This window comes from Ailuropoda melanoleuca, chromosome 6 (assembly GCF_002007445.2).
Source record: "Ailuropoda melanoleuca isolate Jingjing chromosome 6, ASM200744v2, whole genome shotgun sequence".
Classification (NCBI taxonomy): domain Eukaryota; kingdom Metazoa; phylum Chordata; class Mammalia; order Carnivora; family Ursidae; genus Ailuropoda; species Ailuropoda melanoleuca.
In genome coordinates, this window is record NC_048223.1 from 87,649,069 (window position 1) to 87,670,926 (window position 21,858).

At 47.3% G+C, this 21,858-nt stretch overlaps 1 protein-coding gene across 5 annotated transcripts in view; it reads left to right on the forward strand.

Annotated features, from left to right (window-relative positions):
- LDB3 (LIM domain binding 3) overlaps positions 1–19,993 on the forward strand; it is a 64,342-nt gene extending 44,349 nt beyond the window's left edge. For 4 of the 5 annotated variants that reach the window (XM_011219948.3, XM_019795463.2, XM_019795462.2 and 1 more), the window contains 5 exons: positions 3,579–3,999; positions 5,184–5,364; positions 5,954–6,074; positions 11,985–12,100; positions 17,596–19,993. In XM_011219948.3, coding sequence (XP_011218250.2) covers positions 3,579–3,999; positions 5,184–5,364; positions 5,954–6,074; positions 11,985–12,100; positions 17,596–17,685 — 929 coding nt within the window. In that variant the 3' untranslated portion in view covers positions 17,686–19,993. The remainder of the gene's footprint in view (positions 1–3,578; positions 4,000–5,183; positions 5,365–5,953; positions 6,075–11,984; positions 12,101–17,595) is intronic. The other variant, XM_034662801.1, reaches the window with a different exon arrangement.
- Positions 19,994–21,858: the final 1,865 nt, after the last annotated feature.

The window sequence follows — 21,858 nt, forward strand, 5'->3', positions numbered from 1 at the left end:
GGAAGCACCTGGGGCCCGGGAGGCGGCGGCTCGGCCTCCCCGTAGGGGGAGGGGCCCGGCGCGGGTCGGGGGAGGCCACGTCGGCCCGCGGGCCGGGCGGGGGCCGGCGCTCGCGGGAAGCCAGGCCCGACCTGGAATGAGTCAGAAATCACCTTGTTTAATTACACATTCCCGAGGCCGCCGAGTGCGATAGGAGCTTTTTGAACTTGCCAATTAGAGATGAAATATCACCTTCTAATTTAGACGGGCTTAATTCGTCAAGCAGAAATAGCAACAGCCCTGGGCTCGGAGATGGGATATCAAGTCTCCCTCCTGGCACGTCTGGGGTGGCACGGCCAGAGTCAGGAGGAAGGGCGCAGAGGGAAGGGGACTGGGAAGCAGCCGCCGATCGCGCTCCCAGCCTCACCCCACCGGACTGGGGGGACGCGATCCGGAGGGGGAGCTGCGCGCCTGCGCCTCGGGGAACGGAAGGTCCCTGGAGCAGGCCACCCGGGTCCAGATTCTGGCCTGCCTCTGACCTGCTGAGACTTTCGCCGGGGCTTGGGAGAGGGGGCTGGATCAGGGAGTCTGGAAGGCCTTCCGGAGGAGGGAAGAGAACGTCTGCCAGGCAGAGGGAATAGGGTTTGTGTTGCTGGAGGGAAGCAGGAAAAGTGGGCAAGGGCCCGAGTTGGAAGGGACGTGCTAAAGCCTGTTTTGCTGCCTAGGGAGTGGTTAAGCAGGGGATCTAGAGTTGAGTCGGACTGCAGAGGCTCCCTAACTTTCCAGTAGTCACTTAGACTCACCAAGCTTCAATTCTCCAGCTGTAAAAGGGACTAGAAAATACCCTCTGCCTCATTGGATTGCAGTGAGTGGTACACGCAGTAATACACGCAAAGGGCCTGGCCTGTGGAAACCGTTCAGTACTAGGCAGCCACTGTGCTGATGAGGGCAGCACCGTCCAATAAAAATAAAATTTCTAGTTAGCCACATTTTTAAAGGAAAAAGAAGCAGGTGAGATTAATGTAACCATATTTTATTTAACTCAGTATATTCAAAGCACCATTTCAATATATAATCAATATAAAATAATGATTAATGAGATATTTATAGTCTTTTGCTAAGCTCTGAAATCTGGTGTGTATTTTATGTTTATAGCACTTCTCAATTTCGATTAGCCACATTTCAAGGGCTTACTGGCCACCTAGGGCTGTGCACTGGCACCGGATTGGGGCTTTGTTCTTAGTCCCTTTCAGCAGAGATCCCCCACTTTACCAAAAAAAAAAAAAAAAAGGCGGGGGACTAAATCTTGCTTAGAACCCCATTATATATAATAGACAGGGATGAAGCTTCTCTGAAGTTCTGCTAGGTCACCTTCCCCCAGACCCCTTCCCTGGTGGCATTCCCCTCTTCACCCCTGCTCTAGCACTTTGAGACCCTCTGCTCTGGGCACTTGGCTGCTAGGCAAGGTTGTTAGGAAGGGTGACCACACTTTGAATCTGGGCTTCACAAATTTGCAAAGTGCATGCCTCATGTCACCCCCCTAGGTCCCCACCATTCCCTTTGAGGCAGGCAGGGGCATCACACTTTCTACCACTGGTGAGAGACAGTCCCAGGTTATCTGATTTCAAGGTGTCACATCTCCCATCTCCACCCCCACCATCCTACAGTCTCCCTGGACGTGTTCCCTCAGGTGACCATCCACTAATGTGGAATGATGCATACACTGTGCCAGGCACTAGGCTAAGCACTTTGTATTTCTTGTCTCCTTGAAACTTCATAACCACTCTGCGAGGCACTAAGAATTATTAATGCTATTTTTTAAAAAAGGACATTCAGGCCCAGAGACATTAAGGAACTTGCCCAAGGATGCACAGCCAGAATGTAGTAGTGCTGGGGCCTGAACCTAGGGCTCTTGATGGCTGTGCTACATGCCAGAGCATGGGACCTCTTCCAAGTTGATAGTTAACTTCTCAATGACATGGTATGCCAAGATTTTCTGGAAATTAGACTTGTATTCTTTACAGAGGCAGCTTGGGGTAATAGAATGGTTTTGGAAACTCACTCTGCCACTTACTGGCTCCGTCTGAGCCTCAGTGACCTCAACCGTAAAGGGGACTCAACCAGATGACTTGTTATGTGCCAAGCTTCTCCCTTCGTAAGTGAGAAGAAGATTGATTCCTAATGAAGAGGGTTTTACTTCTAGAAGCCAGCATCGCTCCCAACATGGCTCCAAGGCAGGGCCGTGGAGGATTTTACCCCTTCAGCTTTCAATCACACAGGCCTGGTCCCTACCCACCCACAGCACTGGGGTTCCTGTGTTACCCAGCTCTGAAGGGCCAGTTATGTGGAAGTGGAACAATAGGACTGGGGCAGCAGCCACAGGCCACCCCAGGTGGTCCAGGAGACTCGGGTGGAAGAGGCCAGGTGGGGAACTTTAGCTCTGAACAAGACCTTCCTTTCCAGGCTGGAAACTGAGGGGGGCTGTCTCAGCACCCCTCAGCATAGTCCATCCACCTAGGCAGGCTCAGGAATGGAGGGAGGCTGCCCCAACATGCTTCCCAGGATGGGAGGAATGAGGCCTCTTTCCAGAGGCGCAGACTGTGAGTTGAGGTGAGGCTTCTGGAACCTCCCTGGCTAGAAGAGGAAGCTGGCTGGAATGTGTGTGCAGGCTTTGCAGGGCCCAGGCCTCAGACGGCTTTGGGTGAGTAGCTGCAGCGCTGCGCGCTCCTTTGTGTTGTCACCGCAAAAGGGTTCAGCTCTGGGACAGCTAGAGGAAGGGGTTCCAGTGAAGCGCTACATTCTCCTGCACTCGTTATGGTAATTTCACACGCGCTCAGACATACTGTTTCCCCCAAAGTGGTGTAGGGGAGCATGGGTCTCCCAGAGGCAGCCACAGACCGAGGGAGCAGCTAGACCTGGGCTGTGTCACCCCAATGTCTCTGCCCAGGCTCCCCCTGAAAGGTTCTCTCAAGACCCCCACCCCAATCAAACCAAGGTGAAATTTCCCCCAATACAAATCAAGCTAAAGTGTTTTTCAAGAAAATGGGTATAGCTAAATGTGAAACCTGAACCTGAAACCCAACTGCCCCATCACCTGCCTTTTCCCAAAGGCTGGACTAGGTCCAGGTTCAGCAAACACGTGATTGAGGCATTTCAGATGTCAAATCCCTGGTCGGAGTGCAACCGAAGGCATCTTCCAGTTAAGGCCAAGTTGACCCACTCCCACCCCCTCCTGGCCCAGGGGACCCAGATATGAGGCTTGCCTGGCATGCCCGCCCCTATTCCCTGTCTTCTGCAGGCTTCTGGAAGCCAAGGCCTAGCCTAGCCCCACCCCACACAGCTGCAGATATTTATAGCTATGTCCCTTTCCCATCCAGTCCAAGCTCCCGAGGGCTCCAGTTGCCCTTTATCTCTCTTGGCTCCCTGCTGCAAATTCAAATCTGGAGCATCAAGAAGTTCAGGAATGTGTCCTCCATAAAAGTTGGAATTGTACTGCCCTAATATGAAAGTCACCTTTTACAGTTTTCTGGCTGGGGGTGGAGGAAGTTGGGGGAAATGAATTCCTGATACATTTTTCTTTGGCTATTTTTGGCTTGCAGTGCCTGCATCTACCTACAGCCCATCCCCGGGGGCCAATTATAGTCCAACTCCCTACACCCCCTCGCCTGCTCCTGCCTACACCCCCTCGCCTGCCCCCACCTACTCCCCGTCCCCAGCACCAGCCTATACCCCCTCACCAGCCCCAAGTTATAACCCTACACCCTCAGCGGCCTACAGCGGGGGCCCCGTGGAGTCTGCCAGCCGCCCCCCATGGGTGACAGATGACAGCTTCTCTCAGAAGTTTGCCCCTGGCAAGAGTACCACCTCCATCAGCAAGCCGACCCTGTCCCGAGGGACCCCTGCCTACACCCCGACAGGGCCCCAGGTGTCTCCCCTGGCCAGGGGCATCGTTCAGCGGGCTGAGCGCTTCCCAGCCAGCAGCAGGACTCCGCTCTGTGGCCACTGCAACAACGTCATCAGGTATGGCCCAGCTGTGCCCCTGAGCCGGGGCGCTGGGAGCACAGGGGTGTGGGGTGCTTGTGCACTGTCTGAACCCTGTGTGGGGCAGGGAGGGTGAAAGGGAGGGCAGGAATAGGGAGAAGGCTGCCTGCTGGACAGCCTCAGGCTCCTCTGGCTTGCCACCTAGTCTGACCCTCTTTGAGCTTTGGCTTCCATACCTGTGTGACACCCACTTCCCTGGGGAGTCGGGAGAATTCCATGAGGTAAGTGGGTGAAGCTCCCAGCACGGTGCCTGGTGCCAGGACCTCCCCCTTGGGCTAAGGCCGGGTTCTGGGAATCATAGGTCTTGTTGTCAGGTTTATTGGGCATGTTGCAAGCTGGCTGACAGTGCTAGTTTTGACCCAGCTTTCCTTTAGGGTTCCGTCTGGGTCTTTCCACAGACAGGCCAGTGCTGCTCAGGGCTTTGGTGGGCATCTGCCGCCCTAAAAGGAAAACAAGTCATTTCAGGGACGTAGGTGACACTTGTTTGGACATAGTGTGTTTATAGGATGTGCGTGTTGGGGAGGAGGATATATATATGTGATAAACACACTTTTACTTAAAAACAAAGTAACACGTGCTCATTAGAGAATAATTAGAGAGTTCAGAAAAGTAAAAATTGGAATGCATAGCATTGCCTCATAGTCCCATTGCTCTGACTGCTAGTCTGGATCGGGGCTACCCAAGCTGGACCAGCACTATGGCCTTGAACACTTACTTCACCTCTCTGTGCCTCAGTTTCCTTATCTGAAAGCGGGTACCATAATCCTACTTCTTAGGGTTGTTGCAAGCACTAAACAAGTTGGTACATGCACATTTCTTCTTAAATAGTGCTGGGCATGGAGTAAGCACTCAGTAAACGTCAGCCATTGGCATGGTCGTCTTGGCTCTTCTTGTTACAACTGAATAGATATTCTATAATATGCTTCCCCCCCGTCCCCTACTGGTAGATATTTGGGTTGCTTCCCTGTTTCTCTTTATTGTTATTGATGCAACAATGACTATCTTTTTGCATAGAGCTTTATCTGCATTTCACATTAGTTCATTAGAAAGCTTACAAAAATCAGTGTGATTGAGCCAAAGTATGAATCGTGTTGGGCGTCCTAAAACATCTGGTCTCAAGCTTTTGGGGCTGCCTTGATAGGTGCCATTCTCTGCTTCCCCAGGGGCCCCTTTCTGGTAGCCATGGGCCGTTCCTGGCACCCAGAAGAATTCAACTGTGCCTACTGCAAGACCTCCCTGGCGGACATGTGCTTCGTGGAGGAGCAGAACAATGTGTACTGTGAGCGCTGTTACGAGCAGTTCTTTGCCCCAATCTGTGCCAAGTGCAACGCCAAAATCATGGGGGTAAGTGGGCAGCATCCCTCTCCTCTGACTCTTGTCTTTTCCCCAACCCATCGCTCTCCCTCCCCAAGATTGTGGGGTCCCATCAGGAAGCCAAGAAGTGGCTGCTAACAGAAAGAGACAACTTTCTATCCTACAAGGGAGTTGGTTTGCCACCAACGAGCTAGGGAGCAAATGAACTTGGAGGGAGATGGTGGAGCTTCTGCAAAGCAAGTTATTGCTTCCTAGACTGACCTCGCCATGCACCCATATGTGGCCTTGACCCCTCCATGCTCCTTTGGTAAAGCGGTGGTAATAGGCAGTACCCCCCCCACCCGCCAGCTTTGACGGGAGGGTTCAGAATCACAGCTTAGGTACCCACCTCTCTGATGATTTTGACACAGAACCTGGACCCAGCAGGTGCTACGTGAGTGTGAACTCCTCTGCCACCCCGGGCCTTTCCTTAGCATGTCCAAGGCCCACCTCCTGGGCATTCCTGCTCTGCTCCCTGTTGGGATGCGCCAGCAGTAGCCAGGGCCTGGTGAGGAAGAGGGGGCCCAGCTTCCTCTGTCCCCTGAACCTTTGTGGCCTGAGCAGAGGCTCTTTCCCCCAGGAAGTGATGCATGCCCTGAGACAGACATGGCACACCACCTGCTTCATCTGCGCAGCATGCAAGAAACCCTTCGGGAACAGCCTCTTCCACATGGAAGATGGGGAGCCCTACTGCGAGAAAGGTAGGACCACTATGCTGTGGGGAAGCCCCACAGTCTGGGAGAAAGGGGCAGGTACAGGGAACTCCTGCCTGTGTCCATTCACATGGAACCATCAGGAGGCTCCAAATGGCAGAATCATGCTTTCCTGGGTGGGGTTTATAGCTTTTTTTTTTTTTTTTAACACGTTCTATCTCTGTTCCCTTCCATGCACCAAATACACGAATCACAGGTTGGCATCTTGCAACCACTTGGGAAACCTTTCAGATGATTTTGATCTGGAGTCTGACAAGGCTTTGGCTTTGGACTTTGTCTTAGGTTCTGTTCCAGGCTCCACCTTGGGCTGGCTTTGTAACCCTGAGTGAGTTATTAAACTTCTCTGAGCCTCACTTCCCTCACCGTACAAAGGGGCATATAAACACCTGCCTCATGATTTGTGGTGAGGATTAACCAGAGAAAGGGTGTAAAGCATCAAACATGTGAAAATCCCTTTCCCTGCTCCTCTGATGTTCCTTCAGAGTCCTGTAACCCCCCTGTCTGAATTCAGAGTTTCTCTGTTCCCCCAAATGCTACATTTTACCTTAAAACTTGGAGTAAATTATAAATTTTGAAGACAAAGCACTCTATTAGAGAATCAGGTGTCCTGGCTAATTAGCCACTTCCTCACTTTTTTTTTTTTAAGATTTATTTATTTATTTTAGAGAGAGAGCATGAACGAGTGGGGGAAGGGACAGAGGGAGAGGGAAAGGGGGAGGGGGAGAGAGAGAGAGAAGCAGACTCCCTGGGGGAGCCAGAAGTGGGGCTTGATCACATGATTCCAAGATCATGACCTGGGCCAAAATCAAGAGTCAGATGCTCAACCGACCGAGCCACCCAGGCGCCCCCATAGACTGCCTTTTTCAGAAAAGGATTTGAGGCAGGTTCCAGCAAAGTTATCATAGACATGAAGGTTAAGGCGATAGAACTAGAAAATCAGCACCAAATAGAAGAGGGAAAAGCAAGGATGCTGATTATAAAGAATAATGGAGCAACAGTGACTGGGCAGCCAATTTGAGGGCAACAAGAGAAACACAGTAAGTTTACTTTAGAATCAGAAAGGAGAAAACATTCCAGTTCCTCCAGGGGAAGAGCAAAGCAAACTAAAACTATTCTCCCCTGACAACAAATTTAAAAAGAAAAATTTCTTGTGTTCTTATATACAGGTAAGATCTCTTCCCAGCTCTTATTAATTGAATGACTTACTCACTCACTCTGTGCCTCAGTTTCCATATCTGTAAAAGGGAGGAGATAAGAATCTCTTTTCCCTTCTTGTGAGTATATGGTGATAATTGTTAGATAATTAGCAGGTAATTGATAGATGTGTGTTCATGCCAATACAAATTGCTATTATTGGGGCACCTGGAAGGCTCAGTCGATTAAGCATCTGACTCTTGGTTTCAGCTCAGGTCATGATCTCAGGGTCATGAGATGGAGCCCCGTGTCAGGCTCCATGCTCAGTGCGGAGTCTGCTGAAGATTCTCCCTCTCCCTCTCCCCCTCCCCCTGCTTATGCTCTTGCTCTCTAAATAAATAAATAAAATCTTAACACACACACACACACAAAAGCAAATTGTTTTTATTAACTGACAAAAAGTATTACAACTTCCATAATTTGTGTCTGAGGCTTGCAAAAGAATGATAGATTTCTACTATCACCACTGCCCCTCTCCATAGTAACACCCCCACCCCCTCAAATCTGATGGACATTTAGGTTGCTTCCACTTCTTGGCTATTGTGAATAATGCTGCTATGAACATGGGTGTGCACATATCCAAAAGACCCTGTTTGCAGTTCTTTGGGGGTCTATGCCCAGAGGTAGGATTGCTGGCTCATATGGTATTTCTATTTTTGAGGTTTTCAGGAACCCCCACACTATTCCCATAATGGCATTGCACCATTTTATAACCACCAACAGTGCACAGGGTTCCAATTTCACTGCGTCTTTGCCTACACTTGCTATTTTGCTGGGTTTTTGACGGCAGGCAGCCTAAAGAGGGTGAGGTGGTATCTCATTGTGGTACCTTGTCATTATTTTTATCAACAACTTGGTGAAGAAGACACAGAAGGGAGAATGCCAGAATGCTAGGATCTAGACTCAAAAAGATTTCGTCAACTGCCATCATGAGCTGACACTTTCACATACGATATCTTGCTCATAAGTAAGAGAGCTGGGAGGGTCAGCCCCTCACCGATGGCCCTGCCCCTGAGCAGTGCCCAGACCTGATGGGCATGATCACCTGGGAAACTTTAAAGATTTAGAAGATCAATTCCCAGACGTACAGATGCAGAATTTCATCACCTACTTCCACCCATATGATTGTATATTCAGTTAAGTTTGAGGATCAAGGTATGATCCTAAGACCAACAATATCAGGATCTCAGAAATGCCGATCTTTGGGCCCCACCCCAGATCTGCTGAATCAGAAACTCTGAGGGGTGGGGCCCAGCAATCTGTGTTTTAGCGAACCATGGAGATGATTCTAACGTTTGAGAACTACCGCTCTCGGAAAGCGCTAAGTCCTTTTACAACGGAGAGCACCTGTGATTTGATGGATGGAAACCCTTTTATAATAGCAATAAAATCCATTAAATACAGGGTACGAATTCAACTTGGGGCATAAGAGAGTTAGTCAAAGAAAATTATAAAGACCTAATAGGAGAAAGAAAGTAAGAAACAAATACATGAGGAACTAGATTATATTCATGGTGGGAAAGGGCCCATGCACAAACTTAATTCCTGTTATATTCTTTTTTTTTTTTGATAAATGATGAAATATGTGAACTTTAAAAAAATGTTTTAGAATAAAGACCTAATATTAAAAACAAAGTGGCAGTTCTCCAGATCATACAGAATCAAGTATAAAACAGAAAAACCAATCAGCAGGCAAGACTAGACGTTCCCTTATAAGAGCTTAATGTTAGGCTGCACAGCAAGAGAAGGAGTCACTATTTAGTAAAGTTTTCTGAACCATTTCTTTGTGCATTCATCATTCATCCACCAAATGTGTGCCAGTTTCTGTGAAAGACATTGAGCATTAGGAGTGGGTCTCTGCCCTCAAAAACCTCAAGCGGACCCATCATCCTGTGATGTTCCAGCATATAAATGGATAGTCAAGAGATAATGATTGATTGGTTGATTGAATGGATGAATGAATGAATGAATGAATGAATGAAAGAATGGAATGAGAAGGCAGGGAAGCCCAAGAGAAGCCCTCAGGAAGGCCATCTCATCCCTTTTGGTTGGGCTGGAGGCTGAGGACTTCCCAGAAGGAAGGCCAGGCCCACGGGATTGCAGAGATCCAGGTAGATAAAGTGGGGAGGGTTTTCCAAGCCCAGGACCTGGTTCGTACACAGGCATGAGGTAGATGAGAGAGTCCAGGGCATCTGGAGACTGGGAGTGATGAGAGAGTAGTCAGAAGTGGGGTGCAGGCCCCAATGTTCATAGCTGCATTGTCCACAATAGCCAAATCATGGAAGGAGCCGAGATGCCCTTCAACAGATGACTGGTAAGAAGCTGTGGTCCATATATACAATGGAATATTACTCAGCTATCAGAAAGAACGAATTCTCAACATTTGCTGCAACATGGACGGCACTGGAGGAGATAATGCTAAGTGAAATAAGTCAAGCAGAGAAAGACAATTATCATATGATTTCTCTCATCTATGGAACATAAGAACTAGGATGATCGGTAGGGGAAGAAAGGGATAAAGAAAAGGGGGGTAATCAGAAGGGGGAATGAAACATGAGAGACTATGGACTATGAGAAACAAACTGAAGACTTCAGAGGGGAGGGGGTGGGGGAATGGGATAGACTGGTGATGGGTAGTAAGGAGGGCACGTATTGCATGGTGCACTGGGTGTTATACGCAACTAATGAAGCATCAAACTTTACATCGGAATCTGGGGATGTACTGTATGGTGATTAACATAATATAATAAAATAAAATAAAAAATAAAATAAAAAAAGAAGTGGGGTGCAGGGCTTGCCCTCCCATGGAGATGGGGTCATCTACGGCCCTGTTTCTCACCCACAGTAGTTCCTACAGAGCACAGAGTGAACCGTAAACCCGCTGGAACTTTGTAAAGGAAGCAGAATGACGCTTTCTGCTCTGGTGAGAAATTAAGTATTCCATCAGAGACAGGATTCACAGACTGTGACGTACAGAACAGCATTTACATGACAAACCACAATTAAACACAAAAGGGGAAACCATACATTGGAAAATATATGCAAGAGATATAACTTATCAAAGCTCAATGGCAAATAGATAACTGGGGACGGCGTGAAGTCCTAGAAAGAGGGTGAACTTTGGAGTCCATGAGGCAGGCTCCTTACTGCCGGTGTGATAGAGCCTCTGCGGCCAGTTTCCCGGTCTTTAAAATGGGAGTAAGATTTCTTCACACAGCTGGTATGTGAAAACAGGAAACTTAGAAAAGCACTAATATTGGACTGGTGCCGAGTAGGCACTGGAATCACGTTTCCCCCTTTTGCCGTTTATAAAGACATTCACAATAAGAACCAAGATTTTGGAGTATTTGTGCCAAGGACATTCATATCCATTATCTTATTGAATCTGTACAACAAACCCCATGACTTAGGTACAGTAGTCACTCCCATTCTATAGATGAGAAAGCGGAGACACTGAGAAGCGAGGTGACTTGCCCCAAGTAGGAACAATTCCCAAACAGAGCTAGGACTTGAGCTCAGCGCTTTTGTTCTTCAGAACCCAAGTTCATCACCCCCCCGGCACACTGCCTCTCAGCTTGTGGTCTAAGATGGCGAACAGGCACGCTGTGCACAAGGAGATCTGAGCAGAAACATGGAAGGCGTAAGGAGAAGCCAACCATGGCAGAGCAGTGGAGAGACAAGTACACTTCTAGGGCGATGAAGCTTTGTAAGAGGCATCAGACTTCTCTAAAAGATTCTGGAGGAGCTCTACGCTGAGTACAGTAGAACTGCATGCCCCTGGGGCCCAGAGAAGACAGCTCCTGAGTTAGATTTGGGACCCGGCCCACTCAGCTGTGTGTCTCAGCTCTGTGACTCTGGCGAGCCTCCGTTTCTTCATCCACGAAATAAAACACAACAGAAAAATAATTATAGTTCAATCTCTGATTTTTTTGAAGATTAAGTTCATTCGTTGATTTATTGAGTCACTGGTTCATCCATTCACTTGTTCATTCCACACACATATGTGTTGGGCATTGACTTGTGTGCCAGGGACTGTGTCAAGGGTAGAAAGAAAACTCGTACCTACTGACCCACAGATCGTGACACTGAGATTCTAGTAAAGGATACCATCTATGCGAGAACGCTTGGTGAACTGTAAAGCATTATACCAACAATACTTGGTATTATTATCTCTTTGGCGAGGTGGGGAGGGGGACATAGTAGCTCAAATATTGTTTCTAGTAATAAAAATTTGTTATCAACACAAATGCCCGATGACAGAATTGCCAAGCAAAGAACATGCTATATAACTCCTAAAAATGTTAAGGGCTCTCCTTCCTCCAAGCTATTGGGAAATATGATTTTTTTTTTTTCTTTTCTGGGATTGGTCTGTTTGGGCTATAAAGGGTGACAGAGGCCGAGAAGAAAATCAACCTGTAGAAAGTTAATGACAGATCTGGAAATTGTTTGCAAATCAAACCAGCACAGAGTGGTAACTAAGCCTGAATCCATACAACACAAGTGTAAATTATTGAAAAGAAAAAAACACAATCATATAACTGAGCATTTTGTCTGCAAGATGACAAATAACCAATTAGGTCATACCCACTCCCCCAGCTCACTGATTTCGGGGGCGGTGTCATCATTGTGGCATTCAACAGTGTGTCTAGGTTGCTTCTCCCAGCCTGCCTGGGTGCCTGGTCTTCACTCGGCCTTTCGTTTCAGACTACGTCACTCTGTTCAGCACCAAGTGTCATGGCTGCGATTTCCCCGTGGAGGCCGGTGACAAGTTTATCGAAGCCCTGGGACACACCTGGCATGACACGTGCTTCATCTGCGCGGTATGTTTTTAGCTGGGGCCGGGGGTTCTGACTTTCTGAGAAGGGGCAAGAGAGACCCAGTGGGGCCAGGTGATCAACCCTCTGCATTAGTCCTTTCAACTCTGGCATTCTGATATTCTGATCATTTTCAAAAACTGGCAAGTACCATGCTGCCTGGATATGTCACAGTCAAGCCACGTTTTATTACTAATAACTACCTAAACCAACGTGGCTTTGTTACTCTCCATTTCATTAAGGAAAACAGAGTGTCGGGGCGCCTGGGTAGCGCAGTCGTTAAGCGTCTGCCTTAGGCTCAGGGCGTGATCCTGGCATTCCAGGATCGAGTCCCACATTGGGCTCCTCCGCTGGGAACGTGCTTCTTCCTCTCCCACTCCCCTGCTGGCTGTCTCTCTGTCATATAAATAAATAAAATCTTTTAAAAAAAAAAAAAAAGGAAAGGAAAACAGAGTGTCCTCCCAGGATCTGTCAAACCAGCAGCTTGCCTCACCAACAATACTCTCAGTAGTTGGGAGCAGCGAACGATGCTTCGGTCAGAATAAAGAAGGATGGTTTCCTATGATTATAAGTTGCTTTAGAGATGATGAAGTGATTTGAGGGTTTCCCCCCAAATTTTCACCATGAAACACTAGATTGGAGCTTGTCGACTCGTTCTATGAAAAGCTGAGATAAGGCTTCTTTTGTTAGAACCTTTAGGAATCAGGGCTGAGCATCATTTTATTTTCCTAAATGGTCTTGCTCGTGATATATAGTTGCCAGGAGATAAGTCCTAGATGACCTGTTAACCACGTGCCATCTGCTTCTCCTGAACAGCCAAGGCATTTTTCCCATGAGACCGGCATTTTCCTTAGGAGGGCTTTGGGTTGGGGCGGGGGGGACAGAGCAATGAGCTCACTGACATGAAGACTCTGCCTTACATTTAGGAAGTACTCATCCCTGAGAAAGGCCTGTGATGTGAGTCTGCAATCGGCTGAACTTTATTTGGGAAAATTAATGTGCTGCTATGTTTTGTTTTGTTTTGTTTTGTTTTGTTTTGTTTTACCAGAGCTGCTTAAGGTAAAGTGTGGCCATGTATCAGATGTCCATGTGGTTTAACTTGAACCATTTTTATAGGCTTATCATATAGGACAACCTTCGTCATAAATTTCGCTGCAATGCGCCTCAGTGTCTACACCACTTCCGCACTCCACCATGGGTGGGGTGCCCTGTGTTGACTCTGAGTGTGACTTTGCCAGGGCTGCCCTAACAATGTACCCAAATCCGAGAGCTTCAACGACGGAAATGAACTCTCTCACAGTTCTGGAGGCTAGAAATCCAAATTCAAGGTGGCAGCAGGGCTGCGCTCTCCCCTAGCTTTTGGTGATTTCCAGCAGTCCTTGGTGTTTCTTGAATTATAGCTGCAGAGCTTCAGTCTTGGGCTCTGTGGTCCCACGGCAGCCTGCCCTCTGTGTGTCTGTCTCTGCGTGGGTTCTCCTCTGTGTGCGTCTGTCTCTGGATGCTCCTCCTTTTCTTCTAAGGTCCTATTGGATTAAGAGCCCATCTCTCCAGTATGACCTCATCTTAACTTACACCTTCATTATTTCTGCAAAGATCCTGCTTCCAAATAAGGTCCCTGGTGTGTCCCTGCGCCGAGCAGACTGAGGGTCCTGGGAGTACATTCCAGCATGTGAATTTGGGGGAGGAAACAGCACAATTCAATCTAAACACTCCAATTTTCCAGCTTTTGGAAGAGATTTTCTAATTGCCTTTTAGGGTCCTTTAAATACATCAGGTCCTCCCCTCTGAAAAGGGACAACAGTGTGAATACCCTGGCTTTCAGGTTGTTCCCTGCAGAGCCATGGCTCAGCAAGGCACATAGGGCCCTGGGACCCCTGCATTCAAGCCGTGGCTTGTCTGATCCTAAGACACGGCCTGAAAGTCTGGTCGCCCAACTTCTAGAAGGATCCAAGAGACTTGGAGAAGGTCCAGGGCAGACTGTGGCACAGAAGGCCTGCTCTCTAAGGGCAGGCTGACGAGAGGTCTGTGTCACATGGAGAGGGTACCATGGAAAAGGTGAGCGTGGGTCTGCTCCCTTGAGCCCACTGACCTTGGCTGGGGGTCACAGTGGCACAAATCCCAGAGAGGGACCGGAAGAAGCAGTAAGCATAGGGTTGTTCAAGCCAAGATTACAAATAAGTTCTGGCAAGGTGCGAGAGACCCATAGCACTGCAAGGGGATCTTCGCAAAGAAGCCAGGCAGATCCTGTCCTTTGGAGAATCAGCATGGTGGGTCATTACGTCCACCTCCAAAGTGGCCCTGTGTGGCACTCACTGCCCTGTTAAGATATAGCGGAGTGGAACATGGTTTTGGTTTTAATTTTTGGAAAGCAATCTTTTGATTGGAAAAGTGTGAGTGTTTTGGAGGGGTGGGCAAAGGGAGTGCTTTTCCATCACTTTGTATTTCTAAATCATCTTTGATGCGCATATATTTTCTTATAATTAAAAAAAAAACCTTGTAAGAAAGGAAGATCAGAACTATCTCTCCCAGCTGATAAGCTGTTTTCCCATCAGTTAGATCTCAGGAGAGCACATAATTTTAGAGTAATTCAATTTACCAAACATTGCTCGAGTTTGGGGAACATAGGGGTATCCCAGAACAAATCTCCATCTTCAAGGAGTTTGGAATCTTGAAAGAAAAACAAAGTTGACATATACAAGCAGTTAGAGAATAGAACAAGACAGCTTCTCTACAGTCCCAAGCATATAAAATGATGGCTGAGATGGGACCCCTGGGTGGCTTGGTCAGTTAAGCGTCCAACTCTTAATGTCAGCTCAGGTCATGATCTCAGGGTGATGTGATGGAGCCCCGCATTGGGCTCTGTGCTGAGCGTGGAGTCCGCTTAAGATTCTCTCTCCTTCTCCCTCTGCCCCTCCCCACTAGTGCTCTCTCTCAATGAAAAATAATAATAAAAATAAAAAAATAAGATGATGGATGAGAAGGGCTGTGTGGGTTGGGGTGAAGGGTTAAGCTCCTGTCTGGCTTCAGCACTTTAGTTCCAATGGAAAGGATGTGGGGCCTATCTTTAGTGGGTTGGGAATGTCTTACTGTGGCCCATCTTTTCCTTTAAGTCTTGTTGGGTCTCTAGCCCTTCCCCACTAGAGTGGGTATCAGGAGGGGAGGGCAGCAGTCCTAGGGGCTGCTGAAGCTGGCCTATGTCATTGCCTTCCAGCACTGCCCATGACCCCTACTCCTTCCCACCCAGGCACTGACGCCACTTGACCATGGAGCCTGGGGCTTGAAACATCCCTGCTGTGCCACTCTGCTAAGTAGTCTGGAGGCCTCACCAGAAAGCCACCATGCATCCCACACAGAGTCTTCTAGCCCAAGACACTGAGCACACCTGTCTATGATGTTTTCTGCCCTCAGCTCCATCTTATCAATGAGCCACCCCTGAGGCTCTGGCCCTTCCTCACTTCTGGGCCTTTAGTCTCCCAACACACTCTCCAGCTTATCCCAAAGTTCTCACAAGTAACCAGCACTGTCCCAGACTAGCAGGGTCTCCCAGCCTGAGCCCCAGACGTTGACAGGCAGCTCCTTGACCACTCACTCCAAAGCTGCCTTTCTATCTCCCATGAAACTCATCCTCCCTGTTGGATCTTGGGCTTGTCTCCACGTCTTCACCAGCAGCTTGAGGCCACCCCAAGAGCCTGGTTACATTCAACATCACTGCCCCCACCTGGGATGTTTTCAGTCACTTTTTTTAGGTCATTGGTTTCCAGGGCCCATTGTCAGCCCTGTGTAATGCCGAGTATAACATTCTTAACTGGACCATGAAGGACTTGCCCGTGGGACCACTGTGATGCTGCTTTTCTTTCCAACTGTCTTGGAGTGGCCACATGCTCACTGAGCTAAGCTCTTCTCAAGAGGGTGATTTCTCTATCCTCATGCCTTCTGTATGTGGGAACTCTACCTGCTCCCCTCCTCTTCCTCCTCCTCCTTCTTTTTTAGTCAGGGGGCCAGGCAGAAGGAGAGGGAGAGAGGGAATCTTAAGCAGCCTCCACGCCCAGTGTGGAGCCCAACATGGGGCTTGATCTCACAACCCTGAGATCATGACCTGAGATGAAATCTAGAATTGGATTCTTAACTGACTGAGCCACCCCGGTGCCCCTGCCTGCACTTCTGATGTCAGTGTCCTGAATGTGGTACCTACTTCTGCTCCCCGTTTGGTATGTTCAGTGCCCTCTATGACCCTGGGACCCATCCCAGCCAATGTGACTTCCCAGCTGACGCTGATACACTGGCATATTACCCACCCAGGGCCAGCCTACATACTGGTAGGCTACCTCAATACAAATCCCGTAAGCCCAGAACAATTTCAAGTAAGCATAGCCACTCTCTGCGGTGGGGTGAGGGGAAAATGAGCTAGAGCCGGAGTCTTGTAGACCTGGACACCAAGTCCCAGCTCCACAACTTGTTAGGTCTGTGACTTAAGTGGGGCACAGACACTTGGCTCTGTGAACCACAGTTTTTCCCTTGTGAAATGGGGAAAAGTCATATCTTCCCATAAGTTTTTGTGAGAATTAAATGAGATCATGTATATGGAGTGGCCTCCTGCTTGACCCATAGTAGCCTCAACAAGTGTTACTTAGCTTTCTTCTTTCTGTGATGTCTCCATCTCAAACGGCACTCATAGGTTGTCATCATGGGGATATATAATCTTGCCTCTTTTTCTTTCATATAATATCTCCTTGCATACGCCTTTCCATAATTGATTGATCTTTTTCACGGCGGCATTCCATTGGAAAATGTACTGTGAAAATCTACTTAGTCATTTCCCTACAAGGAGATATTTTAGTGGTTTTCGGTTTTCACTTGAGCACATGTTGTTCAGTGTAATAGTTCCTGCGAGATAAACTCCTCAGTGGTCCTAGGCGGACACATCATTATGGCTCCTCCTCAGTGTTGCCTCATCCCCTACAGAAGACCGGGCTGCTTCACTGAGCTGTGTCCCTAGCAGTGCGCAAGTAGGCCTGATTCCCTTTTGGCATTGTTGACTTTTTTTTTTTTGCTTTTTGCTTTTTGGCTACAGTCTTATACACTTAAAGGTAACAAGCAATTGAGGGTTTTGTTTTATTTTATTTATTTTGTTAGATTAATACCTCCCTAGGGGTCTCTCCTGGAGGTTTTAATTTATTTTTCCTTCAATTGTTAGTGAGGATAATCTTTTCCAATGTGTTTTTTAGTTTACTAATGGTATCTTCTTGGATGTTAATTGCCCCCGTGGTTATTGACGCATGATTTTGTGCTGGTTTCTTGTAAACTTTGGATAGCCTCGATCAATCATCTTCATCTTGTATATTTTTCTGTATCCCATTTCATTTAATTTGAGTTTAATTCTGTGTTCCTCTTTGGAAGTCTTAAATGTTACGTAGTTCGACTGTCTACCGTGCTTACGTTCTTAAGAATTTGTAGTGGGGAGAGCTAGGCCCTGCCTCACGCCTGTGTGTCCTCTGTCCCAGGTCTGCCACGTGAATCTGGAGGGGCAGCCATTCTACTCCAAGAAGGACAAACCCCTGTGCAAGAAGCACGCGCACGCCATCAACGTGTAGGGAGCCCAGGGCGTCTGATGCGGATAAGCCGGGAGCCGCTCCTGCCACCGGCAGCAAAGGATTCAAGGAAGCTGATGTTTCTTTTTGGGGGAAAGGGGGAAGACAGGAAGCTACTGAGCCCTTTTGAAGTATAATTTTAGTCCTTCCTTCTGCACACAGATCGTGCATTTGCATAGTTCAGACTAGAAGCCAAATGAAGATTCCTAAACCAAGCTAGTAATTAATCCAAGGCTGGAGTGGTAATTCAAATGTTCAGGACAGAATTCCACGAACTCAAAAGTGAAACACCAAAAAGTCGTTTTCTCGAAGTGATACACTTCTCTGAGGTCACCAGAGCAGGGACAGAGGTCAGAGCGGTTACGGAGAATCTGAGGCGGGCTGTGGAGTTCTCTAGAACCCCTCTGGCAAACAGAACGGAGTGCCAAACAGTACTCGCTGTGGGGTATTTTTAGAGCCATAGCTGAGGGCTTGTTAGCTAAGACCGATTAGGCTTTCCTCACCAAAAAAGGAAGTGTTATTCCATGACCAGCGTCACGGAGCTACCCCTGCGCTTCGGACTCCAGACCTGGAACGGAGTTGAGCTTTCGGAGGGAGTCCAGGCATCTAGGAGGTGTCTTCTGGGGGCCGCGGGGCAGTCGACAGGGCTTCAGGGAGGGCTCTGGCTCACGCTGCAGACATCTCCGGCTCACGTCTAAAACACCCTATGTCCCCAGAAGGTTTAGCTCCTTTTTGAATTGTGATGGGAAAGTGGAATTGGGTTTTTCCAGTTTTGCTTTGCTGTGTGTGAGAGGCGATTTTAAAGCGCCTCTGGGCTGCGTCTAGCCTCTGTTTTTCTTTATGAAGTTCGTGAGCATGAACGTCCGGTCTTGTGCATGTGTTTCTCTCCCAATCCTGTGACTGCTCACTTATGAAGTCTTCCTCAGCGCCCCTTCCCCCAGCAGGCATAATGACCTGTGCACAAGAAGAGAGAGACGGTGTCTGAAACAGGGTGGCAGGCTAGGCTGAGAACGTGCCCAAACTCTGCAGGGGGAGAGGAGCCTTGCTTTTCGCCAGCCTCGGTAAAAACCCAAGTGTTGGCAGCACCTCCCACCTCAGATCTGCACCAGCCTTCTCGAGGGTTCCTCTCAAGGCTGCACACTGGTTATGTGCTGTGGTGTCGACTGTTGGGAGAAGAGGGACTGATAATGTACTCATTTGCCATCCGGGCCGATAGTTTGAAAACGTAGGAGCTGAGTTGATCTAGAAAGTATTTAAGTATTTATTAAAATAGACTTGGGTCTTCAAACTTCTTTAAAACCTTAGTGATAGTTTGAGTACAGTAAGCATTTTAAAGCTGTTTGGTGACAAAGAGAGCAGCTTAGTTTCTGAGGCTGGAAATGGTACATTCTCTTTCCCTTCGGGAAGCACTGTTAGGCTCATTGAACAAAGCATGGAAGCAGGCAGTCTGAGGGGGTGTTTCTCACTTGAATACAATAGTTAGGCACTCTGCCAACTCACTGCTACTCTCTCCTCACTCCTGTTTTGGATTTTTCTCTTTGCATGTTTTATGAGAATGCATTAGAACATTTTTTTCTTCTGAGAACTGAGGCTTCCAGGGGCCTGCCTTTCTTCCTTGAGGGAGAAAGCAGCAGCAGGATGCGTCCCTAGCAGGAGGCCCGTGTTTTTTTTTTTCCAAGGGTGAAGCCATGTCCCCGAGGGAGCACCGGGGAGGGACATAAATGTGCTCTTACCACTGGGCCCTTCTTTACCTGTGGTGCATTAAGAAAGTGAATCAGAAGTACCAGACAGTAAAAATCTGCTGGGAGTGACTGGAGATTTTTCAGGAGTTGCAAACAAGTACCTTGGAGCATTCTGTTATTTTTGGAAAGTTCAAATATACAGGGATAAGGAGGTTGCTGGCTGTACAGAAAAGCTCTAGGCAGGTTTTCTCTTAAAGCAAAAACAAAAACAAAAACACGTTTTCAGGGACTGGTCTCGAGGAAAGGAAAAACAGTTCCCAAGAGTTAAGTTTCCAAAAATATCTTTTAAAAGGGTTTACGCACACACGGATGCACGCATGCCCGTGCGAGCATTAAAAAAGTACGTGATCATTAAAAAAGAAAAGTGAAGCATCTTGAAGAAAGACTTCATCATGGTCATTTACTGAATCGGTTTTTCTACATCTCAGAGAGAGTGAGTGTTGATTCTGAGGGACTCTTTTATTTACTGAAACACAAAACGAACAAAAAACCATTTTAGAGGCAGCAGAAGGAGGTAGTTTTGAATATGGGGTTCCCTCGGTGTTTGCAAGTTTGGCGTAGCTTTGGGGTTAAGGTTGTATCTATTTCAGGTGAACATCAGGGATGTCCTAGGACACTGATTTCTAATAGTTCCTGGTGGGGAGTACACTTCGGACCTACAGTTCTTGTCTCCTCATTGTTGACCTTTATTTCACACTTACAAACGGAGTGACTTGCGTCTGCAGTGTTTGTGTTAGCAATCTAGCTTTTATAATGTTAGCTTTTCAACCCAGGTACTCTTGCTTTGGGATTTTTTTTTTTTTAATTTTAAGATTTCAAAAGTGGAAAGTAGTGTGATAAAAGTGTGCACAAAAATATTTTGCATGTGTGTTTATTTTGGGGTTTTTTTGCCTGTGTGAATTCTACTTTTTAGCACAATAAAACCTTAAAAAAGAATGTGCAAATACAGATTTTTCTGTGTAAAATTTTTTCACATGACACCCAAGATAGATTATTTCTATATAGCTGGGGAAAAAAAAGTTTGAGAGTTTGAGGCAAAACAAAATGTCCTACGGAGAAGAAACACATATAACTCACTTGCTCTGTTGGCTGTATGGCCCAACAGCAGTTTAATTGCCTTGTTTAAACAGAAAAGGGTATGTGTAGGGGCGCCTGGGCGGCACAGCGGTTGAGCGTCTGCCTTCGGCTCAGGGCGTGATCCCAGCGTTATGGGATCGAGCCCCACATCAGGCTCCTCCGCTAGGAGCCTGCTTCTTCCTCTCCCACTCCCCCTGCTTGTGTTCCCTCTCTCACTGGCTCTCTCTATCTCTGTCAAATAAATAAATAAAATCTTTAAAAAAAAAAAAGGGTATGTGAGTAATACGAACGGTTTGCATAGAAAGGGATTTTACCAGGTAAATAATAAAGTGAAGACCATCCTTTGCCTTTCCTTTTTGGAAAGGTTTATTTATTTAGCTACTAAGTGATTAAATATTCTGGATTTATTTATTTATCTTAAAAATATTTTATTTTATTTATTTGACAGAGAGAGAAAGACAGCCAGTGAGAGAGGGAACACAAACAGGGGGAGTGGGAGAGGAAGAAGCAGGCTCTTAGCAGAGGAGCCCGATGTGGGGCTCGATCCCAGGACCCTGGGATCAAAACCTGAGCTGAAGGTAGACGCTTAACGACTGAGCCACCCAGGCGTCCCAATTAACGGATTCATTTATTTTTAATCTGTTCTAAATGGCTTCATTTCTAGAAAAGTTGCTGTGTTTTCTTCCATGTCTTTTTTTTGAAATAAGCTCAGAGAAAAACCCTCTCATGGCATTTTTTTTCTTTTTTAACAAGGAAGACCTTTCTGAGGCTACCAGGCTTAACAAAACCAATTCACTCTTTGTCAAGGTATTCTGTTTCCAGGCATTACTTAAAAAGAAAGAGAGCATTTTCATAATTTATTTGATTTTTTAGCACCTCAATCAGATTTTGAAAGAACTATGTGATTGCAAGAAGGAATAAGATACTATTTTAGCACTTTTTAAAGCTATAACAATTTAGATGGAGAAAAAGAAAAAAAAACCTGAGTCTCATAGAGTCATAGAATGTAAAGTTGGAAGGAATCTAAGAAATCCCCTGGGCATTTTCCAGATGTGGGGACCGAGAAAGGGGAAATGGCTTCCCAGTACACTAGGTCAGCTGGGGAGGCAGCCGGGGGCCATGGACTGAACACTGATTTGGCATGTTAAGACCAGGGCTTAGATCAAGGCTGATCTAATGTGACTGGGGTGACGTTGCGAGAGCGTCTCTCATCCCTCCCGAGAGTGAAGGTAATGACCCCTGCCTCACAGGTGTTTTGAGAGCCAAATGCAATAATTGTGGTCAGAAATTACAACACAAATGTTAGTGACCATTATTACCAGTGGAGTGGGGTCAGAGCCTAAGGCCCTCACTCTTC